At 41.4% G+C, this 22,319-nt stretch overlaps 2 protein-coding genes and 1 non-coding gene across 7 annotated transcripts in view; all 3 read right to left on the minus strand.

The window, feature by feature from the left end:
* The window catches only part of dab1a (DAB adaptor protein 1a), a 308,583-nt gene extending 306,066 nt beyond the window's left edge, over window positions 1-2,517 (minus strand). For all 5 annotated transcript variants that reach the window (XM_028586554.1, XM_028586552.1, XM_028586550.1 and 2 more), the window contains exons 1-2: window positions 2,243-2,517; window positions 1,592-1,663 (exon numbers count right to left, since the gene is read on the minus strand). The gene's annotated coding sequence lies outside the window, so the exon portion shown is untranslated. The remainder of the gene's footprint in view (window positions 1-1,591; window positions 1,664-2,242) is intronic.
* A 5,381-nt stretch (window positions 2,518-7,898) lies between these two features.
* oma1 (OMA1 zinc metallopeptidase) lies at window positions 7,899-22,225 on the minus strand. Its single transcript, XM_028588370.1, has 8 exons — window positions 20,856-22,225; window positions 17,356-17,584; window positions 16,909-17,082; window positions 16,651-16,758; window positions 13,979-14,107; window positions 13,645-13,719; window positions 12,460-12,609; window positions 7,899-9,453 (listed from the first exon to the last, which is right to left on the minus strand). Exons 1-8 carry the CDS (start codon window positions 21,236-21,238, stop codon window positions 9,109-9,111), a joined length of 1,593 nt encoding a protein of 530 aa, XP_028444171.1. The 5' UTR covers window positions 21,239-22,225; the 3' UTR covers window positions 7,899-9,108.
* LOC114562240 (small nucleolar RNA SNORA5) lies at window positions 16,317-16,453 on the minus strand. The gene has a single exon (XR_003693467.1). It is a non-coding gene; the product is annotated as a small nucleolar RNA SNORA5 (small nucleolar RNA).
* Window positions 22,226-22,319: the final 94 nt, after the last annotated feature.

A 22,319-nucleotide genomic window follows, 5' to 3' on the forward strand; every position in this document is an offset into this window, starting at 1 on the left:
TGGGAGAAGCTGCTCAGTGTGCTACTTACAACACGCCTAAGTAGGCCAAAGAGACTGAAACTAAAGTACGACACACAGACACACCATAGCATCACCATGAAGACCTTGGAAACTGGGAGCTCCAAGCACGGATAGCATATTTTAAGAGCCAATTTAGCATTTCAAAGTGTGTGTGTGTCATGGTTGAGTCACTTTTGGTCAATACACACAGGAGGCCAAACATTTCACTGGCAGGAGGGACAATTAAGTCTAAATCTCTACATGGCCTAATTCTGACTTCACCTGACATTTGTGGTGTGGCTGTCAACAGTTCATAGATTCATTTAAAAAAAAAAAAAAAAAAAAAAAAAGAATGTCCTCACTATTGCTGTAAAAACTTCCCCATTGATCCTAATAGAAATAGAACTGGCAGGCACATCCCCAGTCATATACCTTTGCTAGATTGCCTACATACTAAGAGTTAGAGAGTGGAAGAAGCAGTTCTATTTTAGAGTGAGATTAAGCAGAGCTGTGTTGAAAAAGAAGCCCTGACTGGCCAAGCCACGATCTGGGGACTTATTAAAGACTCTTAAAAGTTAAGGAAGGGCCTACCTTACAATAAGAGAGAGGGGTGAGGGAGAAGCACACAGTGGAGGGGGTGATGTGTGTGGTGGAGAAGGAATTGAGTTTAAGCTCTCTTTGCCACACACACACACACACACACACACACACACACACACACACACACACACACACACACACACACACACACACACACACACACACACACACACGATTTCAGAGCAAATTCTTTCTTCCTGTATTGCTACAGTGTGCAGCATGATCATCGAGCATAACACAGGCCTGGTGCAAGCTGATTTGGTTGATCTGGTTTGGTTGCAGTCAAACAGGACTGCAGCCTATCCCATAGAGAGCAGAGGGAGTGCTGTAGCACCCAGTTATTGATCTGTTAAAAGATAAGGCTTGCTAGGGCTAAGCATCTGACGACAAAGGGGGTGTTGTCGTAAAGCTGCCTTTCTACCCTGTGGATGTGGATCGAAGACCACAGTGAGTGCGTCTGTATTTGTGTGTTTATGTAAGAGATGCCATTAAACAACCAGTGACATAAAAAGAAAGGTATCATATATATACACATAGATGTCCTTGATTGTTTTGCCTCTTTCACTCTCCCTCCATCTCCAAAGCCTACCCATCATCAGCACTTTGTCCTTCAAACCAGAGCAGGCATGGAAGCATAATGAAACCATGACAACGAGACAGCAAACAGACAGCACTGCTTAAGCTGAGTGAGGATGGATGGATGGATTTATGGCTACTGGATATATGGGATTTTCTAAGTGGACCACAGAAGGGGAGGTGAACTGAGAAGATGTGTGGGAGAACAAAAATAAGGATTCTCAATGCTAGTTTTCAACCCCCACCCATACATGCATGTTTGAATAAGACAGACACACAGGAACTAATTTCCTGGCAGATCTGTAGGACTTTGAGGCATAATGAGTATCGCTACTTGGTTTAGTAAGGGCTTGTGGATTTTTCTTTACAATTTTTAAGTCTGAGCTATCAAAGTTAGTCATTATTTTAACCTTACCAAGCTTACAGCATGTAATGGCTGTCACTAAGGTCTCCTCTGATGTTATGCTGGTTTCCCCCCGGCAGTAAACTGGAATAAAAAAAAAATTTAAAAACAGAAACAAAATGTACAAGGATTAATGTGAAATTATTGTAATTTATTCCAGGCTTAATCCCCTATAATATCCCTGATAAGTAGCTGTAAGCAGGCAGACACGCATACATTCTCCTTCAGTCTCCCACACACTTAGCATAAGACCCCTTTCCTAGAGTAACCACGACTAGGAATAGTCAGACCAATATGGAGACTAGACCAATAGGCTACTAAAACCTATAGCTAGCATGTTTTAGCCATTAACTTAAACTTGTAAATTAGTGTGTTTAACCCAGAGAAATTATAAACTACATATTGTAGCATGTTTTATTTTATACAATCTATGGTTTTAGCCCAATAAAGTTAACTTGTATCATGTTTTAGCTAACTTAAAAAAAACTAGCTAATAGCTAGCTTGTAGAACCTTTTAGCCAAATATATTCGAACTTGTAGCATGTTTTCACCTAGCTACAGCTAAGCTCGTATCAAAGTCAGCGAGACATCCATCTAAGCATTTTGTCTTGTAAATATGAAACAAAGTTATTAAAAGTACTTAAAATAATGCATAAATCTCACCTGTGACCAAGCATCATCTTAAACTGGTTACAAAGCCATGGTGGGCTCATTGTTGCTCTCGTGTTAAAAGTGGAGAAAACGTATTGCAACTGCGATTTTCCGAAGCATCCTCAGCAATTAACCGAGCCATCTTGTTCGCCTTTTTACTAACTAACGTGACTATTGCGCTAACCAAGTCGGAAGACACACACCGATGGTGAACGCACAAAGGTGTTTCCAAATAATTGCCTGATTAGACCTCCTCTCTGAGGACTGTGTGTGTGTGACTGTGTGTGTGTGTGTGTGTGTGTAGGCCTATAGACCAATAAAAAAGGGACCGACCCTCCCACTTAAATTACATCTCCCTCCCTCCTGTTGCACCTGTTAGTTGGGACAACAAAAGCCTTTATCGTTATATTTTTTGGCATCACCTCATAATCGCCATCACTGCAAATTATGTACAGCAAAGAATGAATAGCTGTGGATGCGGGGGTGGGGCCCATAGAAAATGCCTTTCTACAGGGCCCAGAATTTTGTGCTATACCCCTGACACAGAGGTCCAGGGTTCAACTCTGACATGTGACGATTTCCTGCATTCTTCCCCCCTCTATCTCTCTCTCTCCTTTCTCCCCTGTCCTGTCCATTAAAGGTGGAAAAGCCCAAAAAAATGATCTTAAAAAAAACCCACTGTGTGTGTGTGTGTGTGTGTGTGTGTGTGTGTGTGTGTGTGTGTGTGTGTGTGTGTGAGCAGGGCAGGGCTTATTACTGCTAATAAGCATGTACTGTCTGGTCCATCCATGAACAAATGTACAATGGCCAACAGAAAGCTCCTGAACCTCAACCTATAGACTCTAGGATCTCTAGACACATTTTTGGTGGACTTGCATTATCTCAAATACATTTCATTATATTGGTGAGGCTACTAATGTGGGAAGAAACTATTTCTCTCATTGCAGACCACAGTGTTGGCTATTTAGGATATGGTGCTTTCACGAGCTGATGAAAGGCTCCAAAATGTTAAAACATCAGAGTTGGCTGCTCTGTGAACACTGCTATACAGTAGCCTATATACATGAATGAAATCATATTCATAAGCTAATTAAGAGGTGTGGATAACATCATTGTTGAAGGTGCTCTTCTAAAGTGGAAGTCATCAAAACACACCTACTGTGCCAGTTGTACAGTAGCCTACTCTTGGTCTGACTGTTCAACCAGGTCCGTCACAGTTTGTTGAACACAGCTGACATTGACAGCGTTTTGGTGTGAATTCTTCTCTCCCATGTTATCTTGTTGGATTCACAGGGACCACAGAGGAGGTGAGAGGAAGACTATAATGCACTGCTGCACTCAAGGACACAGAGAGGGGTAAAAAAGGTCTGTGTTAGTTTTTGTTTTGTCTACGCCAGGAGAACATACATTTCTTAACTCATGGGTGACCAACCAAATGTTCTAAAAGGGGTTTAAACAAATTGTAAAATGCAATGTGGCAAATGTGGAATCCTACACTTAACGTTTAAACTTTAATTTTGTGTCAATTTTGATATTTCATTGTCATAAACCATCTTTAATCTGACTTTGTCACCACCTGCTCTTAAAGGTGCCCTGCCACACATATTTCATGACTTTGTGGTAATGTCTGAAGTTCTACCATGGACTCTGTAACATTTTTTGTGGAAAAAATGCCTTGGTTACCTTGTTTCAAGCCATTCTAGCGTGGTACAGAAAGCCTACAGGAAGACTTAGCTCGATTTCTGCCAGTTCTCATTAATATTCAACAAGCTAAGCTGTTTGAATCTGATTGGCTAACAGCTCGCCAATGAGAGCCTGGCTGTCAGAATCCTTTACCCAGCCCAACTGGGCGAGCTAATGAATAGTAATGACCTCAGGCAGTATGATGTCAGACTGACCAGCTTTTGTAATTGGCCTGATTTCTCTGCTTATTTCTTTTCAGTGGCTAGAGCTGACAGAGTAGCTAGCAGTTCATTTTCACATTCACAACATAACACAAGCACATATGGACCTAACATATTTCAAAAGAACTTGTTCACTATCCTAATACGCTTACCTCAGTTGTGACTTGATGTAAGCGCTCAAACACTGAAAGCTACCAGTGTCAAAGCAGCTGAGGAAGACTGATTTGAACAATTTCATTTCATCTTATTTCCACATCCTCTATAGTCCCCCTCTGCTTCTGCAATCTTCATTCCCTCTTTCCCTTCATTAGATTGCACCCTCTGCCTATTGAAAGATGGAGAAGAACGCTGGTTATTCAAATTCAAATCAACACTGACAGAGAAGCAGATGTAAAAAGAGCGAGAGGGGTAAAGAGAGCTACAAAGCTTGTACCTGACGTTGTTAGTATTAATGTGATTCCACGGCAAGGGTTGGGATCGATGCAGTCAGATGAGGGACTGTGTTAACATCCTAATCTCTAATGGCATCAGAGCAGCCAGACTATGAAAAAATCTCTACCAGTTCAACCATGAACACACACACACACACACACACACGCTCACACGCACAGATCGAGATGATAAGACAGACATGAGGAGCCATTAGAGGAAGACCTGTATTGTGTGTTGAAAGAGAATACCAAGATAGCCTCGATGACCCCATGCCAGACAGTTCCTTCCCTGCGGTTCACACAACAGACACACACAGTTCCACTGACCTAAGACCATGTTAAAAATACCAGATTTATAAATCATCTTTAACTAGAAAGTGGAGATCAATTTCCATTTATGGTTGTTTTAATTCTTTTTTTTTTATTCTCTGCGATAAGCTCACATGTTAGCTCAAATTAAAGCTGCACAAGGTGCGGAGAAAAAAAGCACTGTGTTATCAGTTTACTTAGCTCACACTACAGAACCAATTGCGTTGTTTCTTTACAATAACTTTTGGGTAGAAACCCCCTGCCTCCTGTACATGCAATTCAAAGGCGCTGAGCTAACGGGGACGAGCAACAACCTCTCATCTCATTTAGCTAAAATGCATGTTTGGTGCTTTCATATTTCAACACACTTTCATTAACATTAGGTTGGAGACCTAATTTACCTGTTGGGCCACAGACTTGAGAAAATGACACCGTCCAAACTAGCAGTCAGTCTAAACTAGCAGTCAGTCCCACTGGCGGTGAGATGCTGCTGTTTGTAACTCTAGATTTGGTTTATCAAAGACGCTAGCAAAGCAACAGAGTACATAAAATGAGCACAGCAGAATATCAGATAGGTTGGACCACCATTGTGTTTAACTATATATCTTTTTTTTTAAAGATTATTTTTTTGGGGTCTTTTCCCTTTATTATATACAGTGACAGTGGATAGACATGAAAGGGGGAGAGAGAGAGATAGGGGATGACACGCAGCAAAGGGCAACAGGCCGGATTTGAACCCACGCTGCTGCAGGACTCAGCCAACATGGGGCAAAATGCTCTCTAACTGGGTGAGCTAGAGGCTGCCCCTAACTATATATCTTTAAATGTTACAGTTATGACTCAAAATGACAACAGAAATAAAGATTTAAGTGCAGCTAAGGCTACCTCTGCCCAACACTAATCCCACATCAGCTCAAAGAGATTTTCCATTGTCCCCTGGCCTGTATGAAAAGCTTTTTGCTAATCAAAATGAGACAAAAAGCAATCTTTATTTATTTTTCATGGGCCCCATTGCTTCAAAACATTTCAAATCTAATTTTACTCATTAGTAAGCCTCTGGAGTACTTCCGTCTCATACTGCAGACACAACCTCTGAGACTTGCATGTGTGCATGTGTGAGACAGCATCTTTAATTACCCAGGTAACGCAGCCAGATGCTCCATCACTCTGGCAATGGCAGTGATTAAAAGCAGTAAAATATTCATTTCAATCAGACACCCACATGCCACATGTATAATTAATGCACAGCGGAAGGACACAGCAACTTTTACCTCACACACACACACGCACAGACGCACACGCACACACTTCCATCACTATGTTCCCTCTACACGCTGCCGCAGCAGCTGCTGCATGTGTGTCGGGGTGGATCCAAGAAATGGGACTGTGGATGAGCCACTTCGAGCAACACTCCACAGGGAGGTCAGAGGGCAGCCAGACTGCATTCTGGGACATCATTCAGCTACCTACACAGCAGATGTGTTGGGTTGCTCTCTCGCTGCCCTGACTCTCTCTGGGAATGTATTTGTTGGGAAACAGCATCTTGAGTTTGCCGTCTATCATGCATTCAGCTTTCTCTGTTGTGGGTGTGCTACCTTTTCTTGTTCTTCTTCTACTTTTCAACGCTTCTCTGCTTGTCAATACCTTAAAAATACCTGCAAGCAGTTTGTCAGAGGTCTCAGAAACAGTCTGTGATGTCTCTAGTGGGTGGAAGAATATACAAACACACAACAATGTAAGACTTGAGGTGGATTTGCAGACATAAGGCACCTGATTTCTAACTCACTTTGGTGAACAGATCTGCCCAAGGCTACGTATGTGAACACTGAGAAACTACATAGAATAGTCCCATCCAGTATTTCAGTAAAAATATGTTCAAAAAATCTAATGTTTGATTTAAATGTAAATAACACACAAAAAAGATTCTCTTTTACATACCTTAAATATTTTCTTTTCTCCTGTCAATCCCCATGCTTCCACTTTGTATACTTTCCATTTCTGTCTTTCCAATCCCTTTGGCCTCTGATGTCTCTTTGTTTTCTTTGATTAAGCCCTCTGTCGCAGTAATGTTTAGACTCCAGCAGTAGGTTACAATTACTCGGCGCACTGTGTCTATTGTATCACACTCATTACAATTACCTCTGGGTGTGAGTGTCATCTGTTGCCTGCTCATGTTCCAATTTCTCTCCGAGTGGTGAGAGAGATGCATCCAGATGCTTCAGCGTGCACACAGCAATGTGGCCAAGAAATGGGAAGTCTCCATTCGGATGAATGAGAGAGAGATGTGGATCCATAAATCCTGAACGTGAAGGTCAAGTGTGTGTGACCGGGAAGAGCAACACCTTGAGACATCTGAGCTTTCAGTCTACGCTTACGTCTCCGGCAGCAGAAACACGGAGTTCCATGCTTCAAAAGGGAACTTGGATGTTGCTCCAATTGTCTTTAATACAGAGTTATCACAAGATGACAAGATGTATCTAGAATTTAAGAAGCAAGAACTTGGAACAGTCGGCAGGCATTACAAAAGCACTGCGGTGAAACTGACTGATGGGAATTGTAGTAGCTTTCATTTGATTACGACTGGCTTGGTGTTATCTTGTCTATGAGATTTCCAAACTGTACGTCTGTCTGATGAGCTGTGAGAGGTCATGAGTTTCCCCAGGAGCCTGGCATCAATAAGTAACTGCTGCCGCTGCCGCCAACACACACACACACACACACACAAAGAAATCTACAACTCAGTCTACAGCTCTCATCTTTTACCCACTGTCTAATTGGTTGGTGTGAGAATGGGAGGGGTTTCATGTTCTTATGCAATGTCACACGCTGATCATTTCCTCTTACTCTTACACATTAAAACACTCACAGTACAGATTACATTGTTTCCATAATCCTCATTCCTGCTGTAGATAAATGTAAATTCCTGATCAATTTGAATTTCAGTGGATCTTGCAGTGGGGGTAAAAAAATAAAAGCCAAAATAAAGCATTTTTCTTTTCAAGCTTTTTATTTTTTTGCTTGCCACTTGGAAACAGAGCACGTTCCTGTTGCTGAGTTATTGATATGCAAAAAACAATATTCCCTTGGCTTTTTATTGCACATTTCTGTGGAAACCCTATCACTGGCCAATTATTATAATATACAGACAGTTGTTGTAAAACAAAGCTTTCACAGCACAAGTAAGCTGTTGTCTGATATGTAAGCCGATACAGACCCTGAACCTAAATTTCAATGACACAACAAATTATTTATCCCATATGAAAACACAATTCTTTCTTGATTTCACAGTTTAACCAAGTGTGCTACTTTGTGACACACACACACACACACGCACACACACACACACACACACACAATTACCAAGATATGAACCATAACTGTTCCCTCCTCTTTATTGTGCGCCTGCTCCCGCAGGCTGTTGTTGTAAATAAGAATGTTTTCTCAGTCAACTTGCCTTGTTAAATAAGATTTTACAAAATCCCATGGAAGATTTCTCGAAGCTTGACGGTGGATATTGGCATTCCTGTGCAGAAGGCTGTGTTTTAAAAACCTGCGTACAACCCGGCATAAATTTACACCATTAAGTCCCTCATGGTAGAAAATGCATAAAGTGCTGTGTGTGGGGCATGAAAATGTAGCAGTCATAATTAAAATGTAGATGTCCTCTGCCTGCCATGCACGAAGCCTCCAACATGCACACACAAAGTGCTTACTCTGTTGCCATGTGTCGATGAATAATGCACATATTAATCTGGCAATGTATGGAAGCTTCACTAAGATTCATTTGGCATTTTCCTGTTCGAGGTTATTTAATTAATGTGGCATCTATGTAGTTACTAGGCATGAATAACTGAATGTGAAGCTCAGTCAGCAGGGTGTTGCGGTAGAGGGAAAGGTTAGGAGGGGTCTTGAATTCAGTTATAGTTAATATAGATCATACAGTCTATTTTTTTGCTGACTTTTTCCACTAATTTTCTCCAAAGCCAATTGTTTTCACAGTACCATCCCCAGCTCCACCCTCCATTGTGCTGGCAAACAGAAGGAGTCTTTGGTGCAGAGAAAAGGACTAACCCTAGGTCTCTGCAATGGTAGGAGGAAACTTTACCACTTTACCACCTGTCCATCAAACATTTAGCAGCAGAAAATGGTTGATGGATATGCTAGCTGACCAACATAATCACTGACTCATTCACTCATCCAAAAAAGCCAGTTAGTCTGGATTTAAACACCACTGTCAGCTGATGCTCTGCACCATAGGGTGGGGTCCCTCCCCCTCGGCAGGAGCAGGGACAGAGGCTGTTACCGCTAACGCTGAAGCTACGGAAGGGACGGGGCCTTTAATTTCTTGATCCACATTTGGGTAATGAAGGAGGGCAGACTGGGTAAGCAGAGCCGTGGACAATCCAGTGGGGAGTGAAACCGGGCTGTGGGGCAGGCGGGGCTCGCGTGCCCCTTCTGGCCCTTCTCTCTCCTGGTGCTTAGCGTTTTCCAGCAACACACGGACGCTCTTGGAGAAGACGACACGAGGGTCAATAGGAGGTAGAGCAGGGCAGACGCAGCTCTCCCTCAACTCCAGAGCCTGGACAGATACAATGAAGAAACAGACATTAAGCCACACTCATAGGTAAATATGTACTGACTAATCCTAACTTCAGACAAGAAGTTCATTAACAAGTCCAAAGATGGATATGATAAGCCTTGTAATAAATGCCTTTGTTTGTGCAGCGGTGAGCCATTTGTTGTTTCTGTTTGCAGTGTAGTAGAGAAAGAAATCAGTTACTTGTCCTTTTTTTTGTGATTGGTAGATAAGACTTTTCATCAAAACACCGCTGTGAACTGAAATGAATATGACAAGAAGAAGGAGAGGAGAATGTGAAGTAACAAAGACAAACGAACACGACAAAGATAAACTGATGCACAAAGCTAAAGACACAGAAACAAAATGGGACAGCACAGGAAGAATCAACAAGAGTCTATTCATACCACTGTAGTAGCTCTGTGAGGCTGTACGTAACTAAAGCACAGCGGAGATGCTTTAGGCTAAATGCTAACACATCTTAGTTTAACTTGTTAACATGCTCACATTTGTCAATTTGCACTAAATACAAACTACAGCTGATGATGGTGGGAATGCCATTAGTTTTGCAGGTATTTGGTCATAAACCAAAGTATAGGACAAACTGAACTTCTGACCTGATGATGGCGCTAAGTCAGTAGGATTCATCAACTGGGTAACATGAACACCTGTACAAAATGACATCTAAATCTGGCCAGTAGTTGTTGAGATATTTCAGTCTGGACCAAAGTGGTGGACTGACCGAGAGACGGACAATGTTATCCATACTTCCAAAGAGGAATTAACAATATGGCTAAAGATGCAACCTCTCTTCTTTAAATCAATCCCATACAGGTTAGATAAACAGAGCTGGTAGGAAGTAACTACAAGCACTTCCCAGCAGTTAGGCTACGTTCAGACCGCAGGCAAAAGTGGCCCAAATCTGGTCGGGTCAAGTGAACAGGTCAGATTTTTTCAAATCAGACTTAGACCATTGGGAGTAAGCCCTAGACACAGACAGTACAATTAAAAACTTGACTAGGCCTACAAAATGGAGAACAGTGATGGAGCAAGTCAATGGAGGGAGAGTGAGGTGTTAGACCTAAGTAGTGTATGGAGAGATACCTCAATTCAATCAAAACTAGAAGGATCATACCGTAATCGCTCCGTTTTTGAAAAAATAGCAAACGAAATGGAAGAACGGGGACACAGGAGAACGTGGTGGCTGCAGTGTCAAAGGAAGGTGAAGAGCCTTAAAGCTAAATTTAAAGAAGCGAATGATTCCAATAACCGAAGCGGTCCTCAGCACCTGCTCATTAATGTTACGGCTGCCATTACACAAACATTTTGAAATAAAAGCGAAAATGCTTACTTCCTCCATAACCTCCTTAACTTTAGTGCAACAGCGTGCTGTGTCTGATGTCATTGTTATTGTTCTTTTGCACATGCGGGTCACTTCGAAACCGCAAAGAGTTCACACTGGAGTCTGATATAGGCTACATTCTAAAAGGTAATGTAACAGCCAAACAAAAAATCAGATCTGAGCAAAGATTCCAAATTAAGCATTAAGACTTGCAGTGTGAACGTAGCCTTAGAGACATTCTCTCTGTCTGTCTCACACACACCAAACTCTCATTAATCTTTCACTTAGAATCCACTACAAGACTCATACATACATGCACTTGGCTTCCACTCAACAGGCTCTCCCTCTCATACCACCAGTGGACTCAATGCGCTTTGCTTAAGGATGATGAGCGCACTAGTGGAGGCGGAGTGCCTGCACAAGACTAGGGGTTAAGTAGCTTGATGCTGTCCCCTCTCGCAAGGTTAAAAACATCACATTATGCACCACTTTCACGCGACTGAGCTCAGTTGTTAACTGGCTCATATGTGCTGCCATGCTGGCTCGTATTTTCCCACACACACACACACACACACACACACACACACACACACACACACACACACACACACACACACACACACACACACACACACACACACACACACACACACACACACACACACACACACACACACACACAGCTGATGAATCCCCAAAACAACAGTCTTCATCACTTCACTGCCTGTGGCTGCAGCCTGGCCTTGACAACGACTGCTGCTAGAGGTCAATCTACCACACAGGGATATGATATGACACACAAACATATAAACAAACACACACTCACACATAGAACATGTACACACACACACACACACACACACACACACACACACACACACACACACACAACACTGGCACCTGATGGACAATTAGTGGTTTACCCATCTGTTCATCTTTCGTGCTTGGAGCATCTGACGGTCTATCAACAGTCCATCTCACGCTCAAGGTTACACTTCCCTCTGCCTAATACATTGTCTCTCTCTCTCTCTGACATAAACACACACACACACACACACACACACACACACACACACACACAAAACATAATGACTGTGAATGCTGACGCATAGAAGAAAGAAGTTGCTGTCCTAACCGCTTGTTGATTTCCTTCTAGCCTTAAGACACCATTGATTGTCTCGCCACAGTGCCAGCACAGTGTGTGAGCCTGTGAGATGGAGCTGCTACCGTGGGGTTGGTTTTTTTTTCAAGTCCTGAACTCAAAGCCTCAAAGACATTTAGTTAAGCAGGCATCCAGGGCCCTGTGTGGCAAAAATGTTTTTCCCATCTTCCTAAAACCTTGCATCTTTTCCTCTCCTCCCTGAGTCTCTTCTTCCTCTCTGCCCTCCTTGCCACATGTCTGCAGGTGGTTATACAGCTCTCCAGACGCTTCATTAGTTCCATTAAGACTCCTTCCAACAGCTCCTAAAGCTACACTATTTCTCCTGCACAACAGACAGGTGGAGGGCTCTCTCCTCACACAGGGATCAAAGAGTCTTTTACTTAAGACAAACGCATGAATTAGAGCAGCACAAATGTGTTTACTTATATATTTGTGGTAAAAGAAATAACGTTATCCCTGCTGTTATTTGAACGGAGCAGGGGATCTTGTTAGTGTGTGTCTGTACCTGTGGTATGAGGCGGTCCAGCTGAGCAAATCTGTTTCTGTGTGACGGGTGTGTGGACAGCCACTCGGGGAAGGTGGGCTCTCCTGTCAGCTGGTCTCTGACTTCCATTTGCTGCCAGAATACAGGCCCTGCTCGCACATCTGCACACGCCTGGGAAGGACACACACACACACACACACACACACACACACACACACACACACACACACACACACACACACACACACACACACACACACACACACACACACACACACACACACACACACACACACACACACACACACACACACACACACACACATCTTGTGCTGAGGTGAAAATCCTTACTGATGAATAATCTAAGTTTAGTTTGACAACAGTGCCCCCTAGTGCCCTGCAGACAGATTACAAGGTCTGACAGCAACAGCTACATTACAGGAGTATGATTTTGCAATGTTAAAACACTGATTACCCTACTAAGGAGGGACGTTAGCTATTGCTCTTATCCCGAAAAAAAGGCAACTAATTCACAATGCTATACACAGCACAGACGTAATTAACTGTGTGTTTATTATTAATTAAACATTTGTTTTAATGAGTTATTAGCCTACTCCAACTTAAAGAAAAGTTTATTTAGGCTCTTTCACTAGAGGTGCAGCTAAGCCAATCAGGGCAAACGGGCAGTTGCCCGGGCAACAATAACCCGTACCTGTGCACATCCCTGCTACTAAGAGTAAAAAGGTTTAAACTATTTCTTAATCATGACTCCCAAAATGCACCAATGGTCTTTAGTAGTGCCATATTATGTCAAAGGGGTACGCAATTTAGTATTACTTCCATAAAGTTAGGGAACTGAAAAAACAACGGCCAACTTTTAGTCACTTGCATGGGTCAAGCTCCGAAAATGCTTAATCCTACAGTTTGCATAATGCAACTCAATAGCTTTCTGTTAAAAATGTAATGTCGAAAGCCCAAGCCAAGATAACCCTTTGATAATAATGTCTGAAAAAGGCACACGCTGAAAACAGTCCAAACTCAGACTGAAACCTGGCCAAAAACAGACTAAATACAGTCCAAAAACAGACTGAAAACACACCTAAAACAAACTGAAACAGACCAAAAACAATATGCCTATTACTCCTAGTGATGAGTGAACAGAATTTCTTTTCCATTTAAGTTATAAAAAACAGGTGATGATGATACCTTCGCAGCCAACTGCAATCCAACTTGATCAGCCTCTGCTTCCAGTTTCCTACTGAAGGGACGGCTGAACATCAACTAAGGGACAGACGAATGATCCATATGAGGTTATACAAACTAACATTCATACACTTTTTCACATTTCCCTTATCAACAGTCCAAGTCTATTTCAGTACTCTAATTTCTTAAGACTTCAGACAGATCTACAATCACAATGGCACTACAAGAACATATAGTAAAAGTGTTGCCTGTTTAGTGAACATTGTGTGTGTTTCTTCAACTAAATGACAACCAGGAAAGTGTGTTATACGGTGCATCAGTCTGGAATAGGTCTCACCTGGGAAAGCTTGCCCTGTACCCACTGTCCCAGCAGAGCCAGGCTGTCTCGAGGACACACGGCCCAGATGGCTGTCAGCAGAATAAGGGACAGGAGGTCCACGACATGAGACAGACTGGCCTGTTCTGCCTGGGGGTGGAGAGCAGAGAAGACATGGATGTCAAGGAGGAGGTGACAGAGGAGACAAGGAAGGAATGTAGAAAGTAAATGAGTAGGGTAAAAAAAAAAAAAAAAGAGACAAGAATGGGATAAGGAGAGAATAATAGAGGTACAAAGTTTTTGGAAGGTGAACAAGGCCGCTGGAACATATTGATTGTTCCCATCTATTTTAGTGGAACTTTTACGCTGTAACAGATTTAGAGGTTTTAACAGCCAATCCAATAGAGCACACCTACTCGGTAATACCAAGCCCATCGATGCTCATTCCCTTCATCTAATTAAAATCTCCTTCAAGCATTTCCTCTGGGGACGTTTTAAGTCTTGAAATACCCACAACTTCATTAGACACTTTTTTATTTTTTTTTTGCCAGAGTCAAAACAGCCATCTGTGGAGAATGAATAAAGCATGACAGTAGCCTGGGTCGACAGGACTTTGGTCGTCATAGCACAGACAGGATTAGTGAGTGTTTGGAAGTGATTGTCAGTGAGTCTTTATCACCGGCTGATGCAACAACACTGCAACTGGTGCCACTTCAGTCATTACGGTACTTCTGAGATGGGGTGGGGGGGGTGGGCTGATGATGAATAGTCAGGAGATCTCAGTGTATAATGCACATACCTATAGGAGATCCACAGACTTATTTTATAACCTTGGGTGGGAGAAACCTGGAAGACTGCCAGCTGTTAACTTCTACCGTGTGCCAAGGGCTTTTAAATGACTAAACTTTGTTCTTGCACTAGAAGTGTTTTCAGTGACTCATCTTCATGCAAAGCAAGGTCTGCTGCCACCAGCTGAGCCTCTCAAATGTCAGCATACTGCACACAGGCTTTTGTACACTGCAGCACATCATTCTCCAACAGCGCTAAACAGGTCTCCATGTTTTCTGTATCAAACTCTGGAGTGCTGTGTCCTTTTGTGCCATCTAAATAGTTCTATAGACTCTCTCATACAACCAGAGGTGTATAAAGTACTAGAGACCCATACTTGAGTAAAAGTAAAAGTGCTCTATCAAAAAACTGACTTGAGTAGAAGGTGAAGTGCTCTTCAAGCACCCCACTTAAGTGGAAGTACTAAAGTATTCATCATTTTTGTACTTAAGTATTGCAAGTAGTTTTAAAATGTACTACTCAAGTACTAAAAGTAAAAGTACAAGTATTGTGTTATGTAGTTATTAAAGAAAGCAGTCAAATTTTGTATATGATATTGTTGGAGTTCAACTTTTTACTTGGTATTAAGACAAGCTGTACATTGCTGGATATGAAGGAAGTTTCTGAAATAAACCCCAAAAGGTACATTAATGTCACAGCTGTTATAACTACTATTATCTGAAATAACAGTGGATTATTAATCACTTATTAACAAATACTGAAATAAAATTTGTGATGTACAGGAAAGTCTGTTTATATCTATGCAGGAAAGTTAGCAAGCTAGCAAAATCAGATCATTCTGATCAGATCAGCATCACAGGGTCAAACGGTTAACATTCAGTACTCATTGCAGACTGAAACAACTCAGGACTAGATTAATCTCCTGCAACAATAACTAAATAGAAAGAGTACAAACTTACATCATCTCTGACTTCTGAACGGGCAACTGTAGGCTAATGAAAAGAAACACGACGCAATCTCGGGATTTCTTACGTAACTAACGTAACTACACAGTCTCCGTAGCATGAGGCATTCACACCAGTAACGAGTAACGATGCAGCACATACAAAATGTATTGGAGTAAAAGTATTAAACTTATCGAAAATATGTAGTCAAGTAAAAGTGGAAGTAGGAGAAAAAAATAATACTCCAGTAGAGTACAGATACAGCTTTTTAGTACTTAAGTACAGTAGTGAAGTAGTTCTACTTCGTTACTATACAGCTCTGCATACAACTGCCTGTTGCCACTGTGCTAAATATTTAAAAAAACAAATAAACATATTAGGGTGTAGTAGAAACCTGTATCCCAAAAGGACATACCAAAGGTAAAATGTAGACATACAAAATCCCCAGTACATTTAAAGCATTAGTGTTCAAAAGTTTCATATAAAGTAGTTTGCATATAAACTAAGTGTTGAATGATCTTTTTTTTGGACTGCTGTTCATAATAAATAAGCAACTTCCAGACATCACTTTTGGTAACGCAATGACTCATTCACCCCTGCCATTAACGCAGCTCTTTGATATGAGTATCTGTCTGTAGTACATATTTATCCCCACTGCCCACGATGTAAGGAGGTGAGGCCCATGAAATACAGTGACTGTGGCAGCCATTTTGGCCAGTGAAGTTCACTGAAAAGAACACACGCCGAATATGACAAGGCTGCAAGTCGCCAAGTGTTTTAAGATCATAAAAGCAAACTCATGAATGGATATTGTCGTTCAAAAAATAAATAAAAAAAGTGATTGCCTCTAATGTCAAGTCCTACAGTAAATAATATGATGATACAGTATATGGTAATATAATCAGGGGTAGAAACAATGCTATAATTACAAACCCAGTCTGCAGAGGGTTATGTACTTACCGAGTGTCCCAATAAAGCATGAGCCATCTCGTGTCCCAGGACGATGGTGAGCTGGTGAACATCCGCCACAGCGTCCAGCATCCCCGTAAAAATGAACACTTTCCCGTTCTACGTAAGGGAAAGTACAATCCAAGTCTGAGCCAAATGGTGTTTGAAGATATTCTTTGTGTGTATAAAAAAAAAAAAATCCTCACATATGAATTTAACATGATAATATGACATGTAAGAAACATCTGACTATTTTTTTTCTCCGCTTACCGGTAGGACAAAGGCATTGACGTCGGGACTTTGCACCACGTGGATGCTCCAGGTGACTTCAGACACTTCAGGGATGTCCTTGTTTCTTTGTGCCAGGTGCTGCACCACCTGCTCCACCACCTGGTGGCGAGGGTCAGTGACTGGAACCAACAGCTCTGCAAACTCCTCCATGTACTGAAACACACACTTAGCATTTTAGGAATAATACATTTTTTTATGAGATCAGCTGAAGAATGACAGAAAAGGGGGGAAGACACGCAGCAAGAGGCCACATGCCATCTAACGAGTGAGCTAGAGGTCACCGCAGGAATAATTTTGTTTAATTGCTCCTCATATTGAATTTTCTCCCTCATTCCTCCTTTTACTAAATATCATATGACCTGTCATCACTGTTTGCATCTCTATGAATCTTGTTAAAAGAAACACAAACACACACACGTCTCTCACCGCCTCTGAGGTCATAGCTGCCAGCTCCATGTAGTTCTCTCTGCTGAACAACAGGAGGCGGGTCCGTCCCGTCACTGGGGACTCATCCAGGTGGGTCAGGAGAAAAAGGGCTACAATCACCATAGCAACGCCTGCCCCCGCTGCCAGATGCCAGCGACGCTGCCGGACCCATTCGCGCAGGAGCTGCCGGCGGTTGGCTGGCAGAGCCACCCACCACTTCCTTATACTCCTGTGCACAGAGGAAGGCCACACAAGGTCTGTGATACCAGGTTATGTAGCTTGCAGCCTCATGCAGTACATTTAAAATCATATACTGCCCTACAGTGGTAAAGCACAAAAAGAAAAGAATAATTTAAACCTTATTTCATGTCTGGATAAATATGCATGTTTGTAATTTAATAGAAAATGCAAGAACCACTGAGATCTCAAAGTAGGTCTTGCCAAAAGATAGCATCAAAACATTCACAAAATATGTTAACAACATAGTATATGCACAAAATGTTGAAGTAATTACTGTATGTGTGTTTTCCCACAGGAAACAGTCCAACATTAAAGTAGACAAGTAGGCCAACACTTTTTGGAATAGTGACTAAATAAAGCAACTCTCTGCAAAGAGTTCCATGATGGGGGGGCTGAAAATGTTTCTAAATTCTGACCCAAAATAGCACCAAATAAATGAATGATGCCTCACTGATAGTATGATAGGATACAATATGTTTTATTGTCCCCGTGAGGAAACTGGTCTGGGACTCAAATGCTGCATACATGACATGAGCTGAAGCACATCACAACCACAAATTACACATATTACACAACCAGTAATAAGAACAAGCAACATATTACACAACCCCTCGCATCATACCATGAAGTTATTACACAACCCCTCGCATCATACCATGAAGTTATTACACAACCCCTCGCATCATACCATGAAGTTATTACACAACCCATAGCATCATACCATGAAGTTATTACACAACTCCTTGCATCATACCATGAAGTTATTACACAACCCCTCGCATCATACCATGAAGTTATTACACAACTCCTTGCATCATACCACAAAGTTATGACACAACCCCTCGCATCACACCATGAAGTTATTACACAACTCCTCGCATCATACCATGAAGTTATTACACAACTCCTCGCATCATACCATGAAGTTATTACACAACTCCTTGCATCATACCATGAATTTATTACACAACCCCTCGCATCATACCATGAAGTTATGACACAACCCCTCGCATCATACCATGAAGTTATTACACAACCCCTCACATCATACCATGAAGTTATTACACAACCCATAGCATCATACCATGAAGTTATTACACAACTCCTTGCATCATACCATGAAGTTATTACACAACCCCTCGCATCATACCATGAAGTTATTACACAACTCCTTGCATCATACCACAAAGTTATGACACAACCCCTCGCATCACACCATGAAGTTATTACACAACTCCTCGCATCATACCATGAAGTTATTACACAACTCCTCGCATCATACCATGAAGTTATTACACAGCTCCTTGCATCATACCATGAATTTATTACACAACCCCTCGCATCATACCATGAAGTTATGACACAACCCCTCGCATCACACCATGAAGTTATTACACAACTCCTCGCATCATACCATGAAGTTATTACACAACCCCTGCAGCTTCAAGCAACATTATTTAAGACTTTTATTGCAGTAGGCTCAAATAAATTTTTAAAACGGTTGAGTTTACATTGGGGTACTCTATATCCACTGCCAGAGGGTAAGAGCTCATACTCAGTATGGAGCATATGAAATGGATCAGACAATATTCTCTGTGCTTACCTGAGAACAGACTGCTCATATAATCCTCTGATCCACCCCATATACACCCGAGTCTGCGTAAAAAATATCATCGCTGCTGCAAACGAGTGTACAAACTTTTAGCATGGGCCTTCCAGCTAAAGATGTTGTTCAAGTGACAGCAGACCGAGGTAAGAGCAGACCTGATTGATCAGTGATTGTTGTGTGTGATGGAGCCTCGTGTGCCAATCGTTACTATCAGTCAGTCCATGTATGTGATTACAATTTCGCAAGTTAATTTGATTTCAAATTAATGTAACAACACAACAGATGAGACAAGACAAAAACAGGTTAGTGTCAAAAAGAAGGTTGACACTACAGGGCAACGGCAAAGAAAAAGGGTAGGATTGAGAATGAATTTAAACTATGGTGACCAAAGTACTGTATGTATGCAAGATATGTTGATGTGTGTGTGTGTGTGTGTGTGTGTGTGTGTGTGTGTGTGTGTAGTAGGAGCGAGTGGTTAAATAAAAGATTCAATTCAATAAAATAAAAAAACAAGGGGGAATAGAAAAATGATGTACTGTAGAACTAAAAACAAATAATAAAAGTCTGTAAATGTACACATAGTATGTTAATGAGAGAGGGAATTTTACCAGTTGAATGAAAAAAGTTAATTAACAGGAACATGGCAACTATTTTGGTAGTAATTTATTCGTTATTTCATAACTAATACATAATTAATACATACACAGATACAGTATTAGGGGACCACTAAGGTCTACATAAAAGAGACTTCAGATACAGTATTAGGGGACCACTAAGGTCTACATAAAAGAGACTTCAGATACAGTATTAGGGGACCACTAAGGTCTACATAAAAGAGACTTCAGATACAGTATTAGGGGACCACCAAGGTCTATATAAAAGAGACTTCAGATACAGTATTAGGGGACCACCAAGGTCTATATGAAAGAGACATCAGATACAGTATTAGGGGACCACTAAGGTCTATAAAAAAAGAGACTTCAGATACAGTATTAGGGGACCACTAAGGTCTATATAAAAGAGACTTCAGATACAGTATTAGGGGACCACTAAGGTCTATATGAAAGAGACATCAGATACAGTATTAGGGGACCACTAAGGTCTATAAAAAAGAGACTTCAGATACAGTATTAGGGGACCACTAAGGTCTATATAAAAGAGACTTCAGATACAGTATTAGGGGACCACTAAGGTCTATATAAAAGAGACTTCAGATACAGTATTAGGGGACCACTAAGGTCTATATAAAAGAGACTTCAGATACAGTATTAGGGGACCACTAATGCCTATATAAAATAGACTTCAGATACAGTATTAGGGGACCACTAAGGCCTATATAAAAGAGACTTCAGATACAGTATTAGGGGACCACTAAGGTCTATATAAAAGAGACTTCAGATACAGTATTAGGGGACCACTAAGGTCTATATAAAAGAGACTTCAAATACAGTATTAGGGGACCACTAAGGTCTATATAAAAGAGACTTCAGATACAGTATTAGGGGACCACTAAGGTCTATATAAAAGTGTCATGGGATCTTTAAAAAAAAAAAAAAAAAAACAGTACACAGTACACACACAAATATTGTTGCCTTAAAGCAATGAACCCATTTCTCAATGTAAATGTATAGAGCTCCAGTGTGTTTCCTACCTGCCCAGTATTATAGCCATGATCTTCTGCAAAGGTTTGAGCAGCAGCCATATGAGAGGAGCAGGCGGGGCCCTCACGGGGGCTGAGGTGTGGAACAGATGTCCACACTGTGCCAGGACAGGACCAGGATGCAGAGGTAAAGTGGTCTTGGGACTAATCTGGAAACACGCCGTCCTCCCATTGCTGCAGAACCAGAGAGGCGGTGCCCTCGGAGTGGCTCTAAAGTGAACCCAGTCTGTTGTTCTGGGACAGCTGATAGGACAAGACACGGAATGTGCCTTTTTCACAGGACGCCCAGCTTGTTTGCACACCTGGACGTTTAACGTCAGATGTGCAGAAAGAGAACAAAAGCGACTGTTCTTTATAAAAAATGGTAAAAGCATTGTCCTCGCTGGTAAGTCAAAACTTCCTGAATGACTTCCCCAGGCTGGCCAGGGCTTTTGCAAATAACTACAGACGATTATTATACGAGAGGGCTTGAATTCCTCATCCTATTGTAGAATTAACTTGCAAAGGTTGTGAACGATACTTTTTTTCCTTTACCCTTGTGTTGTTTTCCCGTATGTATATCTATGTTCCCGTCCACCATGAACTTCCTTCCGGTGTTCTGTCGATCTATGCTACCTATCGAAATGTGCTACTTAGCGGTTCTGCGCATGCGCACGACCCACAAGCGTGGTCTGATTCCCCGCCCATAAATCTATGCATCCTTGCGGTCGGACATGTGGTCGATACTGTGGTTGATGGAGTAATATCTAATAAATCATTTATTCATTGTGCCTTTTGATAGGGTATATTTTTCTATCAGAATACGCTACCACTGAAATATTCAACAAATATAATTTAATAGAATATCAAAATATGCTCCTTATCTCTTTACAGTGCACATGGAGTGAGTAGTGGTGCAATATATAATTATTCTGTTGGGGGAGCATTATTTGATAGGGTATATTTGTCATATCAGAATATGCTACCACTGAAATATTCAATAAATATATAATGGAGTATCAAAATATTCTCAAATAAACATAAGATGTCAATACTGTTAGAGCTATACCTCTATGGGATTCAGCCTGCCTGCACAATTGGAAATGGGAACACATAAGGAAGCACATTTCGATAGGGCAGCGCGACTCGATAGACTCTACTATCGATTTGCGCTACGGTAGCGTTTTTCGACAAGGCAGCATAGATCGTCAGAACACCGGGTCAAAATTAAAACTTAACTTTATCTGGCACTTTTTTTCTGACGTTTCATTCGCTTTTTCCGACACTTTTTTATTCATGGTCAAAAAAACTAATTTAAATGACATTATACCTAATTTTTGAGTTGACAAAACCCCCCTGAAATGATTAACTATTTTGACTAATAGTTAAGTTCAGACATTTTTTCAAATGCTATATTATATTTTATATTATAATTGAATAAAAACACCCACACTTTAATGAAAGTAATCATTAATT

This window comes from Perca flavescens, chromosome 9 (genome assembly GCF_004354835.1).
Source record: "Perca flavescens isolate YP-PL-M2 chromosome 9, PFLA_1.0, whole genome shotgun sequence".
NCBI lineage: Eukaryota > Metazoa > Chordata > Actinopteri > Perciformes > Percidae > Perca > Perca flavescens.

Bases quoted from the DNA above. Each gene is read 5' to 3' on its own strand.
- oma1 (XM_028588370.1), bottom strand. From the start codon at position 21,238: ATGCTTTTACCATTTTTTATAAAGAACAGTCGCTTTTGTTCTCTTTCT. The intron at 16,759-16,908 runs GTAAGCGGAGAA...TCCCTTACGTAG, and splicing joins TCAATGCCTTTGTCCTACCG to AACGGGAAAGTGTTCATTTT. The intron at 13,720-13,978 runs GTGAGACCTATT...TCTGTCCCTTAG, and splicing joins TACAGGGCAAGCTTTCCCAG to TTGATGTTCAGCCGTCCCTT.